This window comes from Hydractinia symbiolongicarpus, chromosome 8 (genome assembly GCF_029227915.1).
Source record: "Hydractinia symbiolongicarpus strain clone_291-10 chromosome 8, HSymV2.1, whole genome shotgun sequence".
NCBI classification, from domain to species: Eukaryota; Metazoa; Cnidaria; class Hydrozoa; order Anthoathecata; family Hydractiniidae; genus Hydractinia; species Hydractinia symbiolongicarpus.
Window position 1 is genome coordinate 21,376,120 of NC_079882.1, and position 22,903 is coordinate 21,399,022.

At 31.8% G+C, this 22,903-nt stretch overlaps 2 protein-coding genes across 4 annotated transcripts in view; one reads left to right on the top strand and one right to left on the bottom strand.

Moving 5' to 3' along the window:
- LOC130655320 (dedicator of cytokinesis protein 1-like) overlaps window positions 1-12,612 on the bottom strand; it is a 31,316-nt gene extending 18,704 nt beyond the window's left edge. The window contains exons 1-14 of one of the 3 annotated variants that reach the window (XM_057458058.1): window positions 12,479-12,612; window positions 9,359-9,419; window positions 8,750-8,839; window positions 7,540-7,580; window positions 5,894-5,946; window positions 5,714-5,816; window positions 5,544-5,633; window positions 4,312-4,367; window positions 4,139-4,226; window positions 3,380-3,409; window positions 2,819-2,988; window positions 1,234-1,315; window positions 839-902; window positions 692-763 (exon numbers count right to left, since the gene is read on the bottom strand). In XM_057458058.1, coding sequence (XP_057314041.1) covers window positions 692-763; window positions 839-902; window positions 1,234-1,315; window positions 2,819-2,988; window positions 3,380-3,409; window positions 4,139-4,226; window positions 4,312-4,367; window positions 5,544-5,633; window positions 5,714-5,816; window positions 5,894-5,946; window positions 7,540-7,580; window positions 8,750-8,839; window positions 9,359-9,401 — 982 coding nt within the window. In that variant the 5' untranslated portion in view covers window positions 9,402-9,419; window positions 12,479-12,612. Of the gene's footprint in view, window positions 1-691; window positions 764-838; window positions 903-1,233; window positions 1,316-2,818; window positions 2,989-3,379; window positions 3,410-4,138; window positions 4,227-4,311; window positions 4,368-5,543; window positions 5,634-5,713; window positions 5,817-5,893; window positions 5,947-7,539; window positions 7,581-8,749; window positions 8,840-9,358; window positions 9,420-9,905; window positions 10,072-12,427 lie in introns of those variants that run through there. The other 2 variants (XM_057458057.1, XM_057458059.1) reach the window with 2 other exon arrangements.
- A 310-nt stretch (window positions 12,613-12,922) lies between these two features.
- LOC130655321 (adenylate cyclase type 9-like) lies at window positions 12,923-22,812 on the top strand. The gene is made up of 4 exons (XM_057458060.1): window positions 12,923-14,629; window positions 19,625-20,671; window positions 21,152-22,393; window positions 22,540-22,812. Exons 1-3 carry the CDS (start codon window positions 13,216-13,218, stop codon window positions 22,381-22,383), a joined length of 3,693 nt encoding a protein of 1,230 aa, XP_057314043.1. The 5' UTR covers window positions 12,923-13,215; the 3' UTR covers window positions 22,384-22,393; window positions 22,540-22,812.
- The last annotated feature ends 91 nt before the right edge of the window (window positions 22,813-22,903 follow it).

Consider the following 22,903-nt stretch of genomic DNA (forward strand, 5'->3'; position numbering starts at 1 on the left):
ATTGAGACATAGACTTTGAAGTTGATGCATGACAAAGCCTTTAACTATTAATGTATGATTCTAAACTTGTGCTTTACACTGCTATTTTAAAAAAAATGTGTTTTATAAGAATATCAGGCTGAAATTTTAGGTTAAAAATGATAGGTCTATGATTTAGAACAACAGAATTAGTAGTGTGGTATTGTTACAAAAAATGCATGCAGAAAAATTATATTAAAAATCTCAAAAGTATATTTTATTAAGTTAAAACACAAGTTATGTTTCCAATACATTTAAAACTTTTTACTTATATATACTAAGACACAAAACTATTAATGTATTTAATACTGGTTATGATAATAACAATTATGATGCAGCTATGATTTGGCGGCCCACTTTTTTAAAATTTTTGTGCCCTTGTATGAATCATCTTTGAGTTTTTGTCTTGTAAGCAATATTTTCTAAAAACTTTCTGTAAAATCAAGATATGCACCAAAAAATAGCACAAAATTTTTGCATCAAATATGGGATGGTAATCTGAATTAATAATTTATGCAAACAGGCCTGCTCCAGAAATTTACTTTTAATGTCAGTGAGAAGCCTGGCTGACGGTATGGTAACCATCTGTCTATAGTCATTTAAACTAGATAACCCAATATTACTATACCAATGTCTAAACGGACTTGTATCAGCCCCTGACAAAACTGCTTACCGGATATCCCAAATGGTCTTCTTAGGTTCTGTGTTAATTTTCGTCTATCATGATCCTTGATATCCATACGCCCTAATAACAAAATCACAGGAGAACGTTATCTTAGAATTATACTGCTGAATAGTACAACTGCATTGTGGGACTTACCATGTCTTATGATCTGGCAAACAATATATAGCTTGTCTCGTTGCAAATCTTGAGAGCCTAAATCCTGAAAAGAAAAATCAGATTTGTGAACTTACAGCAAATCAATTCTACTTCATAAAGCCATGATTTAATACTAAATACAGATCTAAAGATTTACTCTCAAGTGCCAAATAACACCCCCCCCCCTTCCCACCCCTTTAATTAGGATCCCCCCTCTGCTTAATAAAATTCTGGTATTTTTCCAACTCCCCAACGATTAAGGCCCCGCCACCCTGTTTATTTGGCACTCAAGAGTACCAGATATGTATTTTTAAAGTCATAAATTATAGTGTCATATGCAACCTCTGTAACACCTTGTGCTCAAAGAAAACAAAACAGAAAAAAATAAAACATACCGTAAATAAACAGGATAAATTGTGTAGCTTATCCAAATCCTTAGGCATTCCTTGTTTATCCCATGAAACCAAATAATTTTCACTAAACATGAATTTGTATGTAAAACTTATAAGGTAATAACTTTCTTTCTTTAACATGTTTGCTGCCATCTAAAAATATACTAATAGTACATTGGCACTAACTTTTTGCAAATTACAAGTATACTCGTAATTTCACAGGGGCTCTTCACATTTTTTTAGGGTGATTGACTAATCAAAACAATATTTTTCTTTTGTATTACACAGAAAAGGGTTTGTCAAAGTATGCCAAATATTTAACTTTACAAAAACCAGCGCCATTCATCTTATTAGTGGGAAAAGTCACTACCTACTAAAACAGAAAAAAGTTATGTTTGCTCAAAGTTTTCATGATTTTTCATAAAAACATAGAAAAGAAACTATTCCTTTTTATAGTAAACTTTAAAACACTTATAAAAAAAGCTTCTTGCTGCATCAGTGCAATTATATTGTGTTTCTATTCGTTTTTCTTTGGATCAAACTCAGCATGGTTTTATTGAAAATCGAATCAGAGGTATTGCATTTATATAATGAAGATTGGGCATCATGTTGGTTCTTCTAGAAGGCCTTGTTTTTACTGTCTCAGATGAAATTGCTATAACAGCTTCTCTGACCTTTAATAATGTCATGGACTCATCTGTACCCTATTTCATGTTGAGGGAGTATGCGTTGAAGACAGAAATATGCAGTTTTTGTATCACCATGTTTTCTCAGGCAGTCATAATAGAAGATCATCTGGTCAATCCTATCAATACCTGACATGCCTGCATTTTAATCTGGGATGATGATTGGTTTCATCTTCTTCTCACCTCTTTTGTTGGACACCTCTATTATCTCATATGTGAGCATGTTGCTGATCGTAACAACATCTTGTCTTTCCATTTGGTAACATTGACACAGTGATACTATTTCTGCTTCTGCTTAGAGAGTCTCCTTTCTTGAGCTTTGCTTTGGTAACTTCTTTTGGATTTGATTTAAATTTGATTTAAATTTAAATGAAAATTTTGATTTTTTTAAATAGTAAATTTTTTTTCCTACAAAGCTTTTGAACAATTAAGTAAGTTAAAAGCGCTGTTTGCCTAACAACTTGAGTTTAATAAGAAAACCAAGCTACATAAGTTATGAATAAAAGAAATTGTTTAAAGGGGCTAGGGAACAGCTGTTGGTTTTCGACTTTAGTGACTTACACGTAAGTCGAGCTGATGGCGACGAAAAACAAAAATGGCTATTTTTCCAGCATGTATGTAATTTACAGACTCCAACATATAGACATATCTAGAATTTTTATATTCTCCAGCCTTGGTCATGTTTTCATCCAAAATAAGTCATGCTGGAATATTTCTTTGTAATATACTTTTCGAAAAAAAATATTGAACCAGCGAGCAAAGTGCGCTGGTTTGTTCATTGCGCAAAACGCGTTTGGCGGATTTTTGATATGTGCGCAGGATATACAGAATGTGAGCATTCTTACTGGTTTGTAGCCCTTTAAAATACTTTAAAAGTTTAAATAAATCCTAAATGTATTTACCTAATAAAAGCATTTTCCCTCCCATCGTACAGAGTGATAAATACTTCAGCATCATCATCAATTCGACAAACAACATTTTTTATACACACATACAAGTTATGACCATTAAATTGGAGCAAGTTTGTATTTGATGTTAAATTTCCACCACCACCATTATTTGAATCACGAAGCTTTAAAAACAAACAAATAAATCATGGAAGTATAAAATTAAGTCAACTATCCATGGCATTATTGACAACCAACCATAGTGACACCCCTTTTTCCGCACAAAATATGTACGAAATAGCAGACTAAATACACTAGACTAAATGCACTCAAAAAAACACAAAGTGACTTCTGATTGCCAATGAAAATAAAATCAATTATAAATCTTTATTTAATTAAAAATCACATGGTAAACAGGGATGCAGGGAGTATCAACAAAATATAATTTTGCATATGTAATTTATTTATGATAAACAAAGTTTAAGAAATAAAGTTTATGCTTTTAAAATATTGCGTAATGTGCAGCATACACAGCAAGTTTGAGTACTGTGTTGTTACAAATCAATAAAAACATACCGTATCTAATCTTTGTGCTGAATCTAAATGCTAAAAATAAATACATATTGTGCTACAAAAGAAGGTTTGCACATGCTTTTTAATGTTTATAGATTACTAATACAATATTAACTGATTTGCTGTACTGCAAAATATTGGCTGGGTCTAAGTGCTTACTGAACTTGCGAGGTTGGTGTAATGACCGAGGGCGATATTTTTGGTATAGCATGGGGTAATCGGTTATTATTGCATTTGTTAACAGTCTATGTAAAATAAAAAAAAATAAAAAAGTTTTGTGTTTTAATACTGTAAATATATAATTTATTGCTTTTTTTTAGCCAGCTAGCCAAGAATGACATGATCTTCAATGATTCTTATATTGACTGAGTAATCAAAATGAGAATGACTGAATTTGAAATAAGAAAGAATTCATTTGCGTCATAAATTTGCGGTTCTGCTTTTAGCATTTTCTTAAAAAACTTGATACTTCATCATCGTTTTTCATAGACAATGTAACTAGCTAGGTAGTTAACAAGCTATGTTTAGAAAGCTTCCAGACAGAATATTGACGCTGTATCTAAGTACTTTAACAGGAAAATTTTACATTGTTGTATGGAATATTTGTACTTGTTTACAATTTGCAGCTATCATTTTTCTTGACGATGAGCAATACCACTCCATATCAGCCCATCATCAAGAGCGCTAAGCCAATCAGAATGTCTGAAAACAAGTTTTTCCAGCTCGCAAAATCCATAAAAGTTAACAATATAGATTACTAACCCTTTTATACAAATCAATTACACCAGTTAAATCAACATCTGTAACACTTCCATCTTTATCTCTAACAACCATATCAAGTTCAAGAAAACTAAAAGAAGAAAAAAAAGTACATTTGTAATTTATTTTTGTTCTTTTAAGTTATTTTATTATATTTCAAAAATAGTTGTTCTTACTCATTCCCATAATCAATTTTATTAGCTATTTCTGACTTCACTTGCTTTAACTGGTCCTGAAAATTAAGAGGCGCCTGGCTATTAAAAGTGAAAATAAAAAAAACAAAATAAAACAGCAATATTTGCAGAAATGTTTTTTGCTACTTCACTTGTTTGTTTTGAAAATGCTTGTGATTTATTGCAAACAGAGATAAACTGATGAAAAAACTTCTGGGATGAATCTACTGAATAATAAGTACCCCAGGAGGGAAAAAATAGTATCCTTATTCCATCATTTCAGAGTTACACCAGAAGATAGACAACAACCCCTCTCTAGGAAAAAAATCTTTTATGGAAAAAACAGCCTTGCCATAAAGTAGAACATAATTTAAAAAAAAACATTTTGTTTATATGTATAATCGTTCCATTCCTTTTTTAGGCTCTGTAGCACTGTTGCTGGCCATAAATGAGGAACTACATATGTTCAGGTGGTAATGTTTGGCATACTTGTAAAAAATTCAATGACATTATTTGAAATAATGCATAAAAAAGGCCATTATTCCAATTTTGGAATATCTCCTTAATATAAGGCTTAAATTATTGGTAGTCACTAAATAAAAAAAATTAATTTCATATAACAAAAATTAATTTTAATGGAACCATTAGAATTAAAAAGTGACGTCAGATTGAAATATTGACATTTATGTCATTAAATTTAGCACAAGTTTAAAATATGGTATTTATAGATTTTCCACGCAAAGAAAACAATACAAGGACGTCAATGGGATCAGAAATTAAGTTTATTTATCTTGATCAATATTTTCTTTATATTTTGTCTGTATTTTATCCCTAGGACCCATTTATCTCCATAGCAACATTTTATTAACCTAACATACATGTAATAAATAATTTTATAACCAATAAAACACTTGTATAACACTTTCCAAAATTGCACCCTTCCAAAAAATGCAATACCCCCACATATAAAAATTAAAAAAAATTCAAAATTTTTTTTTTATCACAAGCCCCAATAATATTTAGGAAAAGTGCCAAACAAAAGTTATGCCAAGTCAAAAAGGCTGCAGCCACTTTTTCCTCCCCCTCTCCCCCCTTCTATGCCAATTGTTAATTGTTTAGCTATACCAATATTAATTTGTTCCAGAATCTTATTTATTCTTATTCTCCTTTTGACCTTTTATAAATTAAATTTTTTTATGCATTTTTTTTACAGTAACCAAAAAATAAAATAATACCGCTGTCAATGCACCCGACATAACCTGTCTTCGCCAGCTCATTAACTCTAACAACAATTCACGTAATTTTTCACACTTTTCTGATTTTTTCTAAAGAATATATGCAACATAAAATATTAGAACAATAAACAAAAGAAAAAAATGTTTTCGCATAAATGAGTTTACATTACCACAAACAACTGTTTCCAAATTGCTCCCCATTCCTTAAGAACTGAAGTTATTTCAAGTACAACAGACAACTCTTTACTTCTGGCAATATCAACATCTGTTGTGCTAGAAAAAAAGAAGTATATTTTTTCCACAAAAAATTAAATTTAAATATGTAATTAAAAAAAACATAGCAAAAATACCTTTCGCTGTCAATGCTCCATTTGATGTGGATGTAGGAAACTGGAAATATACCCTAAACTCAACAAAAGTTTATCTCATATTAATACAAAGATTGTGTCTGTCTGTAACAGGCAAACTGGATGTGTTCATATTTCTTTGAAGTTGGCGAAAAAGTTGTTCCTTTTTTGTAAACTGCATAGTGACACAATGCATTAGAATTACAACAATAGCATTTTTAAAATTAGAAAAACCATTGCATTTATGTTCAAGCGTTATATCTTTAAACAGCTGGAAATAGCTGACGTCATTTCCTGCATAGGTAACTAGGGGCCACTGGGGACTAAATAAGGAAATTTCCCCAAAGCTGAGTCATATTTCAGAGCATACGGATTAATGACGCCATCAAAATACCTTTAAAGCACAATATCTCTTCAACCGTTCATCAAAAGCACACAAACATACACATTTTCTTGATCAGCGTTTCAAGCTGTACACAATAGAATGACTAAACAACTTTCTCAAATAATTTTTTTGTCTATGCACTGCTGATATCATCAAGTTCCTAAAGCAACCTATATATTCCCATTGTTCTTTTGCCAAAGTGATTTTTTCACAGGCCGTATCGACTAGTTATTCATATTTATTAATAATATTACTATTTAGGTTTATCTGTTTATATAAAATTCTGTTGACCTATACTGCTATATGGTAACTCCTTAATTATAGTGTCAACCGAACCAAGGTGTTTTGTTAATATATTTAGCACTTTGACACCACTTAAAGAACACTCATGGGATTGATAAGAGTGAAATAAACCAGGAAAAAAATCGAAAAAACGCACGCGCAAATTTTCTAAAATAGATTTACACGTGCGATGTGTAGCACGCGTGTTGTTTTCTTCGTGGAATTCCCTGTTTCATTTCTCCTTTTCTAATAAACTTAAGAAGTATATTGTTTGTAGACAATTTTACACATCTAAAGTTTCATTTTCTTTATGAAATGTGACATTTTATTCTTTGGTTGATATCATAAACAACATGTTTTTTCTCATTGTGTAAATTTCAGGAGCATCTTCTCACTTTAATTAGTTGCCAGATAATTTTACTGTTCGTTTTAGTATCCTTAAGTTCAAATGTCAAATTTTGGCAGTCTTTTAAGCGCTATAGAGCAATACAATATCCATGTTATGATAGGGAATTTTAATAATAACACCACTGCCACATGTGAATATTAACCTTCTTTTTACAATGAAAATAATGGGACATTGAAATCATTACGTAAAGGAATATTCTGTTGTCAAAGATTTTTTTAAATATTTTATTTTATTTAAGCTATTTAAGCTAAACAATGCTATATTTATTTTGTAAATATTTTGATATTTTTGTACAACCTTCAGAATGGTAAGCACAAAGTTTAAATACAACCATACTTTCTCACAAAATTATACATGAAAAGTGAACATATGAAGCTCTAACATTCATTATAAATCATAAAAACACTGCTGAAAAAGGTTTATAAATTGCTATCTTCTTTAACAATATATTCACCTTAACAGAGTCAGTATAGTCAGAGGGTATTCTAAAGGTGCCATAGTAAAGAAACTAAATTGATACTTCGGATTAGAATTGTAATAGCTAACCCAGTATAAGAAAAATAATGCAATTACCTTTAGTGTCCTGTTTAGTAATGAACAACCTCTATACCATTCTGAAAAAAAAATCAATCTGAGATGTTTAAAGGGATAAGATTAGTGAATATCAGGCTCATCAATAAGGAAAAAGCGACTGCATGCATGCAAAGACACGCTTAATTCTAAGAAATGGGATAATAGATAAGCCATAAACATAAGTTGTTACCAACTATGATGGGGCTGTGTTTATCATATCTTAGTGTACGTAAATCTATACTTACGTCAGGAGTCAGTGGACTAACTAGGATGTACAGGTTGTCTTTAAATATATAGGTAGGTTAATTTCTTGACAATAGAAAAAAAAATATTATTCCTAGGGTGTGTGACACTACGTTTCTTGGGAAAGTATAATTGTGGGATATTGAAAGTAACAATCTTCCAATGTTTGAAACAATATTTGTAGCACTGGTATGGTTGACTTTGACTTTTGGTCGTATGAAGCTAAAACATGGCCATAGATTGTTTAAAACTATAAAAACGGGATTGAGGAAGCTAAAACATCACAGTAGATCGTTTAAAAACCATAAAAATAAGATGATAAGGAGCTGAAACATCGCTGTAAATTGTTTAAATATTATCAAAATTCGATCGTTGGAACCTAAAACATCGCTGTAGATCATTTACAAATTATAAAAACAGGATTGTAGGAAGCTAAAACATCGCCTGAGAGAGATGTATATAGATATTTTAAAAAATTTGATAATAAAATTTCTTTACAAATCGGTGCGTGTGATAAACATAATAATAATAATGGTGTTAAATTTGAAGCGATTTTAAAACGCTTTGAACTGAAACGAATTTAACAAACTGTTGAAACAAATTGATGTTGATATTATGAGACGATTATGATACGAATGCGTTTCAACAAAATGATTTTAAAATATTTTGAAACGAATTTGAAACAATTTTTTTGGCAAAAAAATATTTTAAAATCATTTCAAATTCGTATAGATATCGTTTCAAAAAAAAAGAAATTATACGAATTGAAACGATTATTTTTGAAACAATTGTGGAAACGATCCCTAAATGACTCGACTTACTACTTTTTGATATTTGAGTTGTACTACGTTCCCCAAACTAAAATAGCAACCCCCGTGCAGTGTACAGGGGCAAAGGATTTTTTTGGTGCGGGTGCTTTTTTCTTATTGATAGACCTGAAATATGTCTTTCCAGTTAAGTAGCATACCCGAATCTTCTGTTTCTTCATATACGAGAACAGCATCGCCAATATTTAAATGTAAAAGAAATGGACTGGTGCCATTGAACTCCCCTATCGCTAAAATAAAAGTTGAAAATACCAGATTATGTATGACTATATATGGTATCTAGATCACGGGTTTTGATAGCATACTAAATTTTGGACATAAAGTTTCACAATAGACTACGATGATGGGATTGTGAAACACCTATAACCCATTGTTAAGAAAAACAATTTATCACAGGACACCATGGGCTAATGTTTGCATATTCCTATTTTTTACACCTTAAAGGCTCTCAATTCGACAATCTCAAATTTTAATTTTATCATCTCAATTTTACCATCAATAAAAAAGCTGGTTTTATAAAGTGCATTGGCTTAAATTCTGTGTAGTAAGTGAACACAGAAAACTTAGTCCTTGTTTTACACATTATTTCGATACAATATATACCGTACTAAACTTAAACAATATCTGTCTTTTCATAAATGCTTTCCTTACATACATTTTTGGTTTAAGAACATCAATAACAACGTTAACAAGAGATGTTTGTATAAGTGACAGCATGGTATCCAGGTTATAGGTAAAATTAAACATACCAACACCATATTTGACTGTATCAGTTTTTCTCCAGTTCACCATTGTGTAATAGTGTAGGACCTAAGATTGAAAAACAAGGTCTATATGCAACAAAGCATAGTGCTATGAGGATTTATTTACAATTTAGTTAGAAGAAACAAGTTAAAAATACAATAATCCTTAACCACCCAAGTAAACTAGGATTGGGGCTGAATACAATGTCAGTTATAGCAATCATACTCAAATATGATTGATATAACTGTAAATTTAATCATTATTTTTTAAAATAGAAAATACTATTTAAAAATTTGTCATCACATCAAAAATTCATAAAACGCGGTAAACTAAATGATCAAATGAGTGTCCCTTTCCAAAAGTAGCTATGTATTTAACAATAGTTTAACAATAACAACAAAAGCTTGTTGTTATTGTTAAACTACTTTTGCGTACATGCAAGGTTTGAAATCCAGTCTTTTTAAATGTTTTTATTGTTAATAAAGAAATGGTGTCCGCTGGTTAAAATAGTACATTACCACAACTGTGTACACGATCATGTAAGTACCTTACTTCTCTTACAAGATTTGATTTTTCCCTCCTCAATTCCAATTTCCAGTCTTCCTTAATAACACAATCTTAGAGAATAATTTTCTTTTTTGTTGAATGCTATTTTGTTATTGACATGAATTTCACAAGCTAGTGCCTAGGATTAAATTGATAAATGCTGTTAAAAATAAGTAAAAAGTGTAACAATTTAGTTTGAATGATATTCATTCTTTCTTTTCTTTTTTATATTCGCTACTTTCAAACCACAGGTGGCTACAAAAAATGTGAAAAAAATTAAATTAAATTAAAAAGACGATTAAAAAGACACATGGAACAAAAATAAACATCTTTATTAACAACTTTAAAGCCATATTTCAGCCTTTTTATCAAGTAATACATTTTACATCAAATGATTTTTATCCCAATAGATATCCAATGTGCTAACAAACATTTACTTCGAATTTTGTGGTAATACAATGTCTCCTTCGTCATTTTTGGAACCCCAGCCATGGCTTTTCTAATGTCCAAGAGAAAATAAAAAGGTGTCAAATCAAAGAAAACTAACTTTATATCTGACTTTGAATAAAAGAAAACCAACTTTATATAAAACTGACTTTGAATCAAAGAAAATGATACAGAAACCAGAAGACATGCAATCAACAATCTTTAACCAATGTTTCAAATAGAAACTATTGTTGCTGCTGCTGAGGCACAGCAATGCCAGCGTCTAGGCATCCCTTAAGATCGTGTTTATATTGAAGTGTGTGTATAGTTTTATGTTAAATGTTTCACGTCATTAACTTTATGTTACATGTTAGTATTTTAATGTACGTTATTGCTGTCTTGTTCCTCTGTTCTTATGTCTGTTAACAGCCCATTGTGTTACTCGTAAATTTCTTTTGTTTTTTGTATTATTAGTTTGTTGCGTTTTACATTTTTAGCATGTAGTGGATTCATGTGTGTATTTTTACTTAGTATGTGTGTATTGCTTGCGTGTGATGTTGTTTGGTGGTGGTTTAGTGAAAGTGGTTTAGTAAGATATTTTGTTTTGTTTTTATGTTTCTATATCTATTTTGTTTGTGCGTTCTTGTTTGCTTTCTTTTATTATTTGCTCTTTTTGTATTTTTTAAACTAAAGTTTTTGTATTTTATTTAGCGTTTATGGATTAAAACCTATCGTTTGTGGCATTAAATTCGTATCCGTTTGAACCCTAACAAATAGTGTTGACTTGTGTGTGTGCGACACTAATAGTAAACCACTATATTTAGCCAGACAATGGAGACATAGTTTGTGCAAGCATGTCATATGAAGTTCTGACTCCCAAAAGGTCTCGAAAGTTAACCGAAAAGGGTAGACAGTATGAGATTGGCTTACTCCAGGAAAAGAGAAAAAGCCAGGAGAAGTCCATTAGACTCCAGATAAGTGAGTTAGAAGCACTTGTGAGGTCGGATGGAGATAAGAAATTGTTTACGGACAAGTTTAATTCTCTAAATAAGCTTTTTGAGCAGCCCAAAACATCAGATGCAAGCATGATGACTTATGATCCCAAATTTTCTGAGAAAAAGACAAAGGTTTGTAAGTGCCAAAATAATTAAAACATGCTTTTAAGAGAGAAGATGATAGGAAAATCAATCCTGATTCTTTTTCCTTTTTTATTCCTTGAAATCCAGAAATTAATAAGGTGAATGCCAAGTTTGCCTTATGAGGTCCTTTTTATTGCCTGTTTACAAAAATATGTAATATTCATACTTAAGTTGCCATGAAAGAAACGTCTCTTAACCCCCCCCCCCCCCCCCCCATTCAAGCCAGACATTAATGCATGGCAACTGCAAACCACATAGTTTTGAGGTTTGGAAGTACAGATATACAACAGAATTTAGGATAGCTGTTACCTCTCTGTCTTAGCAGTGGTCTCTTATTTGCATTTTTTTTAAACAAAAACACTGATGTGTGACAAATGAAACAGTATCTATTATCACTTAAATTTATACAAAACCCTGTTTCTGTGCATGAGTGCCACTAAGTGGTCTTCAAACAACAACAAAAAAATATACAATGAAGATGAAATTTGCAACTGAAAAAATAAGCACAAGGATTGCTTTTTAATTTTATTGTATATACGGTTATATAAATCAAATTGCCAATGACCCACACCAACAAACGTCAAATTGTTTTTTCTCGTGGTTACTTGAGCTTGGACGCTGCCCCCTAAATATTTGCAACTCCCACACAATAATAGCAAACAGACATGGTTCTTAGGAATTTAGGTTTTGATTAGTTTGAAATCTTAATCAATACTAATTTTTGCTAAGATTAGCATGTCCCCTTTTTCCAAGCTTTCAGGAATATTCATCTAGAATAGATACCAAGATTTTACGTTTTTCTGTGCGTTTGACCATAAAAACTCCTATTCCCCCGATTTTTGTAACGTTAAGAGGCCCAGAATTAAGACCTCTTTTCTTAGACAATTTGTCTGTAATTTGGCCTCACTAATTCTACAACCATCTCCTTGGAACATTTACCGATCAAACATGATTTATACGTACCAATATTTTAATTAATTACATTTTTATGCGTCAAACATAAACACAGCAAACCTCTTTCCGACTTGGTTGTCCTTAGCTTTGCTTTCGCTCTCCTGTCCCGAGGCCCAGCAAATAAATAAATCAATAAATAAGGAACATCTATTTAGTTTCGATTTCTTGTTTGGGATTCTGTGCAGCCTAATTTAGTTGAAATTACGCAATTAGAAATATAGAATTGCAGTTTTTTATCTTAAAAAGATATAAAAGGCAAGACTATATCTATTAACAAAATATTCCCTTGCAATTCAGATTTCGTCTATTTTTAGCACATAAACAATGTTCTATTTTAGTTCGCATTGTACGGCAAAATAGCAAACAATGGAATGAGACATCGCACCTGTACCGAAACGAATTTAATTCCCGAGGATTTTCACGAAAGCTGTACTGCGAAATAATATACTTATCACGTGACAATGTGTGTTTATTAACGTTTATAGGCAAAACCTTGTGATTTTATTTAGTTTTCGGGAACCAGAGAAACGATAGCTGCGTGCCACAGCAAAAATTTATTCAGTGCACTGTTTAAATCTCCATTATGGGATGAGTTTTTATTACTTGTGAAGTTACCATATATTAGCAATAATAACCAGAGATTTGACAACATTTTTAGGGTAAAATTTCGCTGCAGTTGTTACAATTTTTACGATTCATTTGTAGAAGCATTTTCACAGCAGCAAATCTCCAAATAATATTATGCCGAAGTTATATTTACACTGTCGTTACACACAATAAACAGACAAAGCGAAATCATGGATAACAGAACAACTAATGGAAATGTAACATCGCCTCCTACCACAGACTCGTCAGATGAATCTATTAATGCTGATACAACTTGTTTAAGGCGAGAATCCCATAACAGTCACCTGTCAGATCATCCTGATCGCTCATCAGAAGACAAACCCTCTTTTAGTAACATTGTTGATAGACGCGATAGAAAGGGTCTTATACCTTTATTTTTTGAAAGAGCATCTGGAAACTTTTTTAATCCATGCTTTGATTCTGAAACATTGGAGTCAGAATTTCAAAGATTTAGTGTCAGTGTTGACAAAATGCGATTTCAATTAGCACTTTTATACATAGCATTTACCTGTTTTGCCCTTTCAATTTTCTTTGGAATAACTCTTCATGGTGAAGACAAGCATGTAATGATTTCAGTGGGTAGTGCATGTGCTGGTGCCATATCTTTAATAGTGTTTGTTGTTACCAAATCTGTCAAACTTTATAGCAAGCCAAATGAAGCAAGAGTTTTATCAATTTCAGTTTCTATTTTATACGCAGTGGCTGAAGTAGTATTTTTAATTGTTGTGCCAAATACAGATTTCACTTTCAGTGCAAGGTTTGGTTTAGCTACATGCCTTATCATTGTTATATACACAATGATGCCAGCTTTGCCGTTATATGGAAGTTTAATACTAGCTGTGTTATTTTCTATTGCCCATGAAGTAGTATCATCAATGGAAACTGATAGAAAGGCTGCCGAAATTGCAGCTATAATCTTGCTACATATTTGTATCCATACACTTGGTATAGCAATCGTGTTTATGGCCCAAGTTCGCAGAAGAAGTACATTCTGGAGAGTAGGACAGAGTGTTGTTGCAAAACAAGATTTAGATATTGAGCAACGTGTTAAAAACAGAATGATCAGATCTGTTATGCCTAAAAAAGTTGCAGATTTTTTAATATTCAATGGACTAAAACAAAAACGAGTTGGGAGTAGCAGACAGAAGCGAGTTGCATTCAGACCATTTACTATGTACAAAATGCAGAATGTGAGCATTTTATTTGCCGACATTGTTGGCTTCACAAAAATGTCAGCGAAAAAGGAAGCAGATCATCTGGTTCACTTATTGAATTTGCTCTTTGGAAAGTTTGACGAGTTGACAGAAATTAATAAATGTGAAAAAATTAGCACCCTTGGTGATTGCTACTATTGTGTGGCTGGTTGTCCAGAAGAATCTGAATATCATGCTATGTCTTGTGTAGAGATGGGCTTAGACATTGTGGAAGAAATAAAGAAGTTTCGGCAAGACACTGGTGAAGATGTTGACATGAGAGTTGGTATTCACACTGGAAATGTGCTCTGTGGTATTCTTGGTGATAGAAGGAGAAGATTTGATGTCTGGTCGAATGATGTAACATTAGCAAATAAAATGGAATCTGCTGGTAAGTTTTGTGTTAAGTAGAAGTTTGGCCATTATTAGCAGACTATTTTGAACATGCACTGATGATTCCCAATGAAGATATTTTAGTTACTAAGGGATTTTTCTGGAAATGACCTGGTATGTAGTTCAAAGGTTAAATTTGTAAATTGTAACTTGCAATTTGTGAGTAAATTTACTGTGAGAAATTGAATTTACCTGCAGTAGTAAACATGAAATTTATAGATCACAATAGAGATATGGCATAAAGCTTTTATGTTATAAAACTATTTTATAAAACTTTAAGCGACAGTTATTTAGCCTTTGTTAGAAAGTATTAACAATTTTATAAGAACATACAATTAAGTGTTATACCCAGGAACCAAAGTTTAACACAAACAAGAATGAACTAAAACAGCTGCAAAACATGACGCACAAGAACTTGTTGAATACATAGCCTATGAAAAATCACTTGATTAGGAAGGCAGACAGTCACAGAGGTATCATTTTGATGACAACATTAATCATCTGCCAAGCAAAAACTTATTTTTTTCTCTGGCATTGCCTTTATTATATAGAGCTTGATACACTGATTAAAATAATGTATTATAGTCATGTGCTTTTGGGCAAACGCCTTATAAGTTTTGATGAATCATTAACTTACCTGTCAATTTCGAAAGAGGTGGGTTGGACCATTTTTGGTGAATTGGCCATATTAAAGTTATGGTGGAGTTATCAATTATCTTTACCTCTTTTTAAGTTTTTGGCTCTGGAAATGCAGTAATAATTCCATAATGCTTTTCAGTAGATGCTGCTAAATGGCAATATATAAACTTTATTCAGTAGTGCTTTTATATGATTTTTGATAAATGTTTAAGCTTTTATATGTTTACTTGATGATGCTTTTCTGAAAAAAGTATGACTATATTTGTGCTTTGTATTTTTTTGAAAACAGCAATATATAAGTTTAAGAATCTACAACAAGTCCTTAAGGGAACCCAAGGTATAGAATGATGTTGGACTTATATAATAGAGCTTAAAAAGTTAGCTAACAAGTCTTTTTAAATTTTTTGAAAAGCTTTTTTCGTTCTCAAGATGTTCACATTTAAAGAATTTCAGATTTAATTATGCTGCATAATTTATGATGTCATATTTCAGTAATAGCAAATTTGGACATTTTCTTTTATCAGTAAATATAGACCTGTTAAGGGGTATGCATTCAAACTTTATCAATGCATAGATACTATGAAGGTTAAATGATTAACATAAATTATTTTGCCAAAATGACACTCACTTGCTCGTCCCAGGCCTCTTAATTTCATGCTGACGAACTCATAACTTGGGATCGAACCGAAAATTTTGTAAATAAATAGGACTTGTTGAAAACTACTTGTTTTTTATTTAACAATCTTTGCTGCACCTTTTACCTTTTATGTTTTTTTTATAATTATTTTTATTATGCCAACTGACCCCAAAAATTATTGTTGTTGCCGATAGATGAACTAATTAAGTTGCCTTCGCCCAATAAGAATAAAGAAAACAAACACTTCAACTACAGGGTTAAAATTGATAGGAAAATGAATCTAAATTTTTTGTGAAGTTTTTTCTTTTGTCAGTAGAAGAATGAAAGAAAAAAATAAATGGGTTAATTTATGTATAAAAACACACCTTTCCACAAAATAAAAATCTAATAGGCTAAACCAGTACTTTTAATTTCCATTGTCCTCGCACAATAGGCCCCCAGGCTGAATATGAAGAACTGGCCCAAATGTCTGCTAATTGTGTACGAACATGATTGTGATCTGGTTCACATGATTATTGTACCCTGAAAAGTATACAAAATATTCCCTTTATTTTTCAAGGATATAATTTAGGTCTTTACTATGTTTAAAGTTATATAATATATGAACACTCACTCTGTTCTACTGGTTTTCATATGAAACTAGTTTACTAAAAACTTAGTACTCAGGATGAAAAAAAATATATATAGAAATAGAAAATAGTGAACTTTTAATTTGCCATATTTTCTGAAAATCAAAATTTTTTCACTCAATATTGTAAAAGGACCCTGCAAATCCTTTAAACACGCAATTTGCTTTAAAAATCTGGCAATACACTAAAATCTATATTAATTGCTGTACATCTGTGAACAAAAGACCGTGTTCAGAAAAGGTCTTAGTGAGGCTAATGGGATGACAATTTCAGAAATCCTAAATCATACCATGGATCAGTTTTAAAAATAGTGTGATGTTTTCTGAAAGTGCCACAATGAGTATTTTTAGAATTTCAGCATCAAATGGAACACATCTTGCCCTATTTACTTGAAATTTTAGTATGTTGGTCTTATGGTGATTACCACCCTCAAATTACATTTTGATTTCCAAAAAACATGGTAATTTTGAGGTTACCATCAATAATATAGGTCTTCCTTGTGATAGGAAATACTTGAGAAATAGTTGGGCTACCAACATGAATTTTTTTTCATGTAAACTAGATAGCCCGAAGTCCTACATTATCCAAAAAGGTGCAAGAAATTTTACCATATATGTGCTGTTTTCGAGGTTACAATGTACTGAAAAAATGTTATTTTAAGTTATTTTCATATAAGTGATTCAAGATATTTTCCTCATAAATATGTACAAAACATCTACTTAAAATATATTTTGGAGCATTTCAGTAGGTGTTGTTGAAGGAAATGTGTTGATTTTGAGGTTACCCAAGGTACAATTCTGTGTTTAAATAAGATAAAACAGAAGAATCTGTGAACTATGTGTAATCTTGAAACATTGCTTCACTACACGTTGTATAAAATTAATGACATTGTTCAGTAATTTGAAAATTAAGATAAGTGTGGTATTTATGAGGTTACTATCAAAGTTTGGGTTTCTTATCAGCTCATGCAAACAAAGGCATAAAATTGAGATAATAAAGGTTTAAGAAAAGAAATAAATTTAAACAACCACTAAAAACATAAAGTAAAATAAAGTTACTTTGAACATGATGATGAAAAAATTAACCGGAACAAAAAATTTGTAACAAGTGAGGTTATTCAACTACTAAAAATCACAAGTTTCAAAATACAAGCAATATCACTATCGTGCACTATAATACTCCCAATGAGCAATTATTTCACAGTACTTATTGTCACTGATGCTAACAGTGTTATTACCGCATTCCTCAAAAACCCATTTTGATCAAATGGTAACCTCATGTTTAGAAACTGATATTTCTTGGAACTAGTGAATATGAGTTTGATACATTAAAATGTTATATTACATAAAAGTTATACCTGGAAATATTATAATAATAATTTCGCAAAATAGTAGTATATCTCGTAGAAACATTTCTACATATAACAGAAACCTCAAAATATCAACTAAAATGCATCTCTTAATTTTTTTTCACAATTTTCCATACATATAGACATAATACCTTTAAAAGCAATAAAATCTTATTCTCTATGCTCTACATTACCTCATTGAGGAATGAGAAGAAATCATTAAATTTAGTAACCTCAATATAGTCACACAATTTACAAATTCAATTATTCAAAGATTTAGTTGGGTTGCTTACCAATTTAGTCACCACTGTACCAAGTTTCATTAAAGTAACCCCAAGGAATCCTTAGATATAAGGCTTTAAAGAGGGTAACCTCACTTTGGTAACCTCAAATTTACCACATCACATTTTCGAGTAAGTATATCTTGAAAACTAGATAACCTCAAAATGTGCTTTCTTTTTTAAAAGTTGCCCATTTTTATACACCAAATGTACCTACCTTTTGTTAACAGTAAGCTCAAAATTACACTTTGTAGAGAATGATAAATGATGACATGCAGAAATGTCACCAAACCTCCCTTATTTTTGAAACTGATTTATACTGTGAGGATTCAGAGTATGGTATGATAGAAAATATTATGTTGGTAGGAAGATTCCTAAAAGAACCAGGACTTTATAAAACTCCCATGCGGTGTTTATTGTACCCCTTTCTGCTTGAGTAGTGATGTTGATCTTGTAAACCTTACAATTTTGCATTAAAATTAACTTGAAATAAAAAATGTTTCCAAAAGGAAGTGCAAACTGAACCTACGGAATTTCAAACAATTTATAGAGATTAGGTGAAGTGTATAATAAAAAATTGTGGATGTTCGTCCTTGTTTATGCAGAACTTAAGTTCACAAATATGAACCTAATTCGCAAACAATATTTTTTTGATTATGTTGATTTTTTTTTCTGTGGCCGCAAAAAATGAAAATTTTGCGCGGCTAACTTCGAAATGTTTATTAAATTTTCAGACATTAGTGGGATTCGAACCCACCCACTTTAAACTTTCTGGTTTTAAGTGGCAGTTTTTTTGAATACTTGTGTTTCCCATTGTCAATCTGTATTTTGTAAGAAATATACATTTTGTTAAAAATGAGCAAAACTATGGTTTCTATAGAGTCAAATTAAACTGTATAATGAGTCGGAAAATGTCTTATTTGATGTGGCTAACACTTTTCTAGAAGCATCTAATGTTATCAAACCCTCCTCGAGTTTTCATTTTTAGAATATTGGCTGTAAAAATTTTTACTTTATAACCTGAAAAATGGTCGATGTAAAGAATAAATATTGTAAATTAACTATTGAGCAAATGTGATTGTTCTTAAATTAACTTTTAAGTCCCTACCTGAATAAACCTCATAAAGGATTAGTTGACTGATGAACACAAAAAAATCAAATCTCAACTTCATTCCATTTATTGCTCAAATATATAAAACATCCCTTAGGAACAGTACTTATATCCAAGTCAACGTATCCACTATTTGTCTTAATAGTATTATGCAGTTTAATGATGTATTTATGTCATAATTGGAGTTAATAAAAAGGTGGATATAATACCATCAATTTATTTATTACAAAGAATTGAACTAATGAGGCAAACGTTTTGGAACACAATTAAGGGCAGAAATTTACTAGCGTGGAGGCCAGCCAGTTGTGTATCTGGCAAATGTAAATTTATTTTTTAAATGTTTTTTAGGAAAACCTGGCAGAGTTCATTTCACAGCAAAAACATATGAATTTCTTCGAGGTCAATATGAAGTTGAGGAAGGAGAAGGAATAACCCGTTTTGACGACGGAGCCTTTCTGAAATCGTATTTTATAACTGGTCGTAAGAATGGATTATCTGGATATAAACCATGGCAGAAGGAAGGCGACAATGGTAGTAAGCATTCAATCACAAGCTTAAATGATGTTGTCATGAAACACTCTGACAGCATTGCTAATGTACTAGTTGGTCTAAGCCCTGAAACAAAACAAAAGATCGCAGCAAAGGGTGATATAGATCACAAAGATGTACACTTTGCTCTTCAGACTAAAACAAATTCATTCACTGTTGACCAAGATGGCGGTGATAACATTGAGAAAGAATATTTATCACAATCATCACCAACCACGTCACCTACTGGAGGTAAACTACAAAAACAATTTGCAAAAACACCACTGCCTTATCCCCGATTAAGTGCCACCTTTAATTTCACATATGGTATGACTTTAAATGAAGCCTTAATGAGAGATGCAATGAGAGCTTCGAATGATAATCAGTTGGTGAAACTTATGCACGAGAAAAAAATCCAGAGAGAGTACTTCTTCAACCCACCTTTGCATTGGTGTTCTCTTAATTTCATTGATGAGGATGATCGAAAGAAAAACAAAACGGAGATCGAAATGGACGACTATGCTGAAAATCGCAAAAAAGATTTGCAAATATCTACAGAAGCAAAATACAGAGATGAGGGCTTTAAAGGTTTCAAGTTAAATCCAAAAGTAACTACGTTTGCATCTCCTAAAGTCCATTTCTTATTTGATGTCATCACATGTGCTTTCACTTTAATTGTTCTGACGATCTCATGTATTTGCTTCTTTTATGATGAATTTCCTGTTAGCTTAATGGCAGTGATACCAGTGTGTATTCTTGCTATGTTGTGTATGCTAATATTAAAATGCATCAAATTCTCACCTTCAAATTTTCCAAAGAACATAAGTCAATGTACAGTACCAGTGGATAAAGAAAATAGCGAGACAGGTTCGTGATTTATTTTTCACGTATCTAAATGTCGGAAGTTTTTGCATTTAGGAATTATTAAATGTCGGAAGTTTTTGCATTTAGGAATTTTTAAGTTTCTAAGAAAAAACAATATTTGTGACTTAAGAAATCAGTTAAAAAAATTGTTGTTGTTGGTATCAATGATAATTGGTATCATTATTAAATAGTTTCTAGTTTATTAAGGTAGGGTTGATAACCTTTTGAAAATCAGGGAAAAGGTATATCTGAGAAGGAAAGACAGTGAATGTTAGAGAAAAGTTTGGTTGTGGAAGTCTTTGGTGTTGTTGGCCGATTTGATCAATGTGAAATATTATTCATTTTGATAATCAATTCGCAATTATCGAACCAATCCAATTTATGAAGTAAAAAAGTATTTTTACTTCGCCATGTTTTATTGTAAGATTTAATAAAAATAATAGTTTATAATAGTTCTGTCACTTTTTATGCTATTTGATTCAGGAAGCACAGATGTTCCGAGCAGTACCGAACTTCACGATGTACGAAACCATAATAGAAAAAGTTCTGATGATGCTGCGAATAGCTGTCAAACGTTCAAAAGAACTTTGCTATCCTCATGGGTGACTGCTCATTTAACTGGTGGATTGATAATGTGCTTACCAATAATAGTCGCATTTGCTTCCTTTCATGATTGCTTTGACTCGAACTCGTTAGAAAACGATAAAGAATATTTTACAATGTTGGTGTTTGTTGCTCTACTGCACTTCAGTAGTTTTACTCAGTTGTCCTACCTCATGAAGACAGGGATAGCCTACATTTGGTGTTTAGCGTTTATCCTTCTTCTATTTTTAAACGATTGCTTGCATGAGACGAAGTTAACTCGTAATATAGTAATGACAGTTATTCTACAAATAGTTTTGGTGACAGTATTAAATCGAATTCACGAGCAAGGTGTTCGTGCTAATTTCTATGGAGACAAGGAAGCTGCAGAACAGAAGAACGTCGCCATTGAGCAGAAACAAGTAGCTGATTGGTTGATTCAAGATATGTTTCCACGGCACGTGTCAGAGCGGCTGAAGTATACGAAGAATTGTTCGAATAATTTTGATATAGTTGGTGTACTGTTTGCCACCATTGTAAATTTCGGAGAGTTTTACGAAGAGAATTACGAAGGTGGAATTGAATGCATTCGAATATTGCACGAGCTTGTTGCCGATTTTGATAAGGAACTAGCAAAATATGAAGACATAGAAAAAATCAAAACTGTTTACGGAACAACATTCATGGCTGCGTCTGGCTTGAACTACAAGCCAATCTCAAGTAGCAATCAAATTGCAAAGAAGACACATAAGTATTTGCATTTAAAAGCACTTGTCGATTTCGCTTTAGGCTTACAAGACACTCTTAATGAATTTAACCAAAATATGTTGGGTTTCCGCTATCGCTTGCGATGCGGGTTAAATGCAGGTCCTGTCACAGCAGGCGTAATTGGGACAATGAAACCTCAGTACGATATTTGGGGTGACACGGTTAATCTTGCGAGTAGAATGGATACGACTGGTGTTCAAGATAAAATACAAGTTGATGAGGAATGCGTCAAAAAATTAACAGATTTTTATACGTTCGAATATCGTGGCACGATTCCTGTCAAAGGAAAGGGTGACGTGTCGACTTATCTTCTCGTCGATCGCAAGCCTAACCCACCGACCACAAGTGAGGAAGAGATCACCTGAAGAGAAAAAGGTCAGTCCGTTTTACTGAACGTTTTTGGTAAATTATTTCGTAAAACGTAATAAACCATCGTAAATCGTAATCGTGAAACATCCTGAACTTTCTCTGCTTTTATCTATCTAAGGAAAGGGTGTCTGAAGATTCAATTGTTTTTTTAGTGTTGCGATAGAATAATTTGACTGGTTTTCGATCGAATGAAATGGTGGACAAAGACATTCTTCAAGCTTGTGTGTATTCGTTTTAAAGTTCCGACATATTAAGATGAAATAAACGGACACGTGTATGACGAGCAATTACACGAACATCATATTGTCGTGTAGACTGCGTATTTATTACAATTTTAATATATTTTTAATTCTCAAGGATTTAGTTAACAATTATTTTCATCGTCATTGCGGCTAAAAAAAGAAATACAACACAGTTTGTTTCAATGCATGAAGGTTCTGTTTGTTAATATATAAAAAACAACAACAACAAAACATACAAACTTCTTTTAAGCATTAAATATTTTCCAGGATTTTA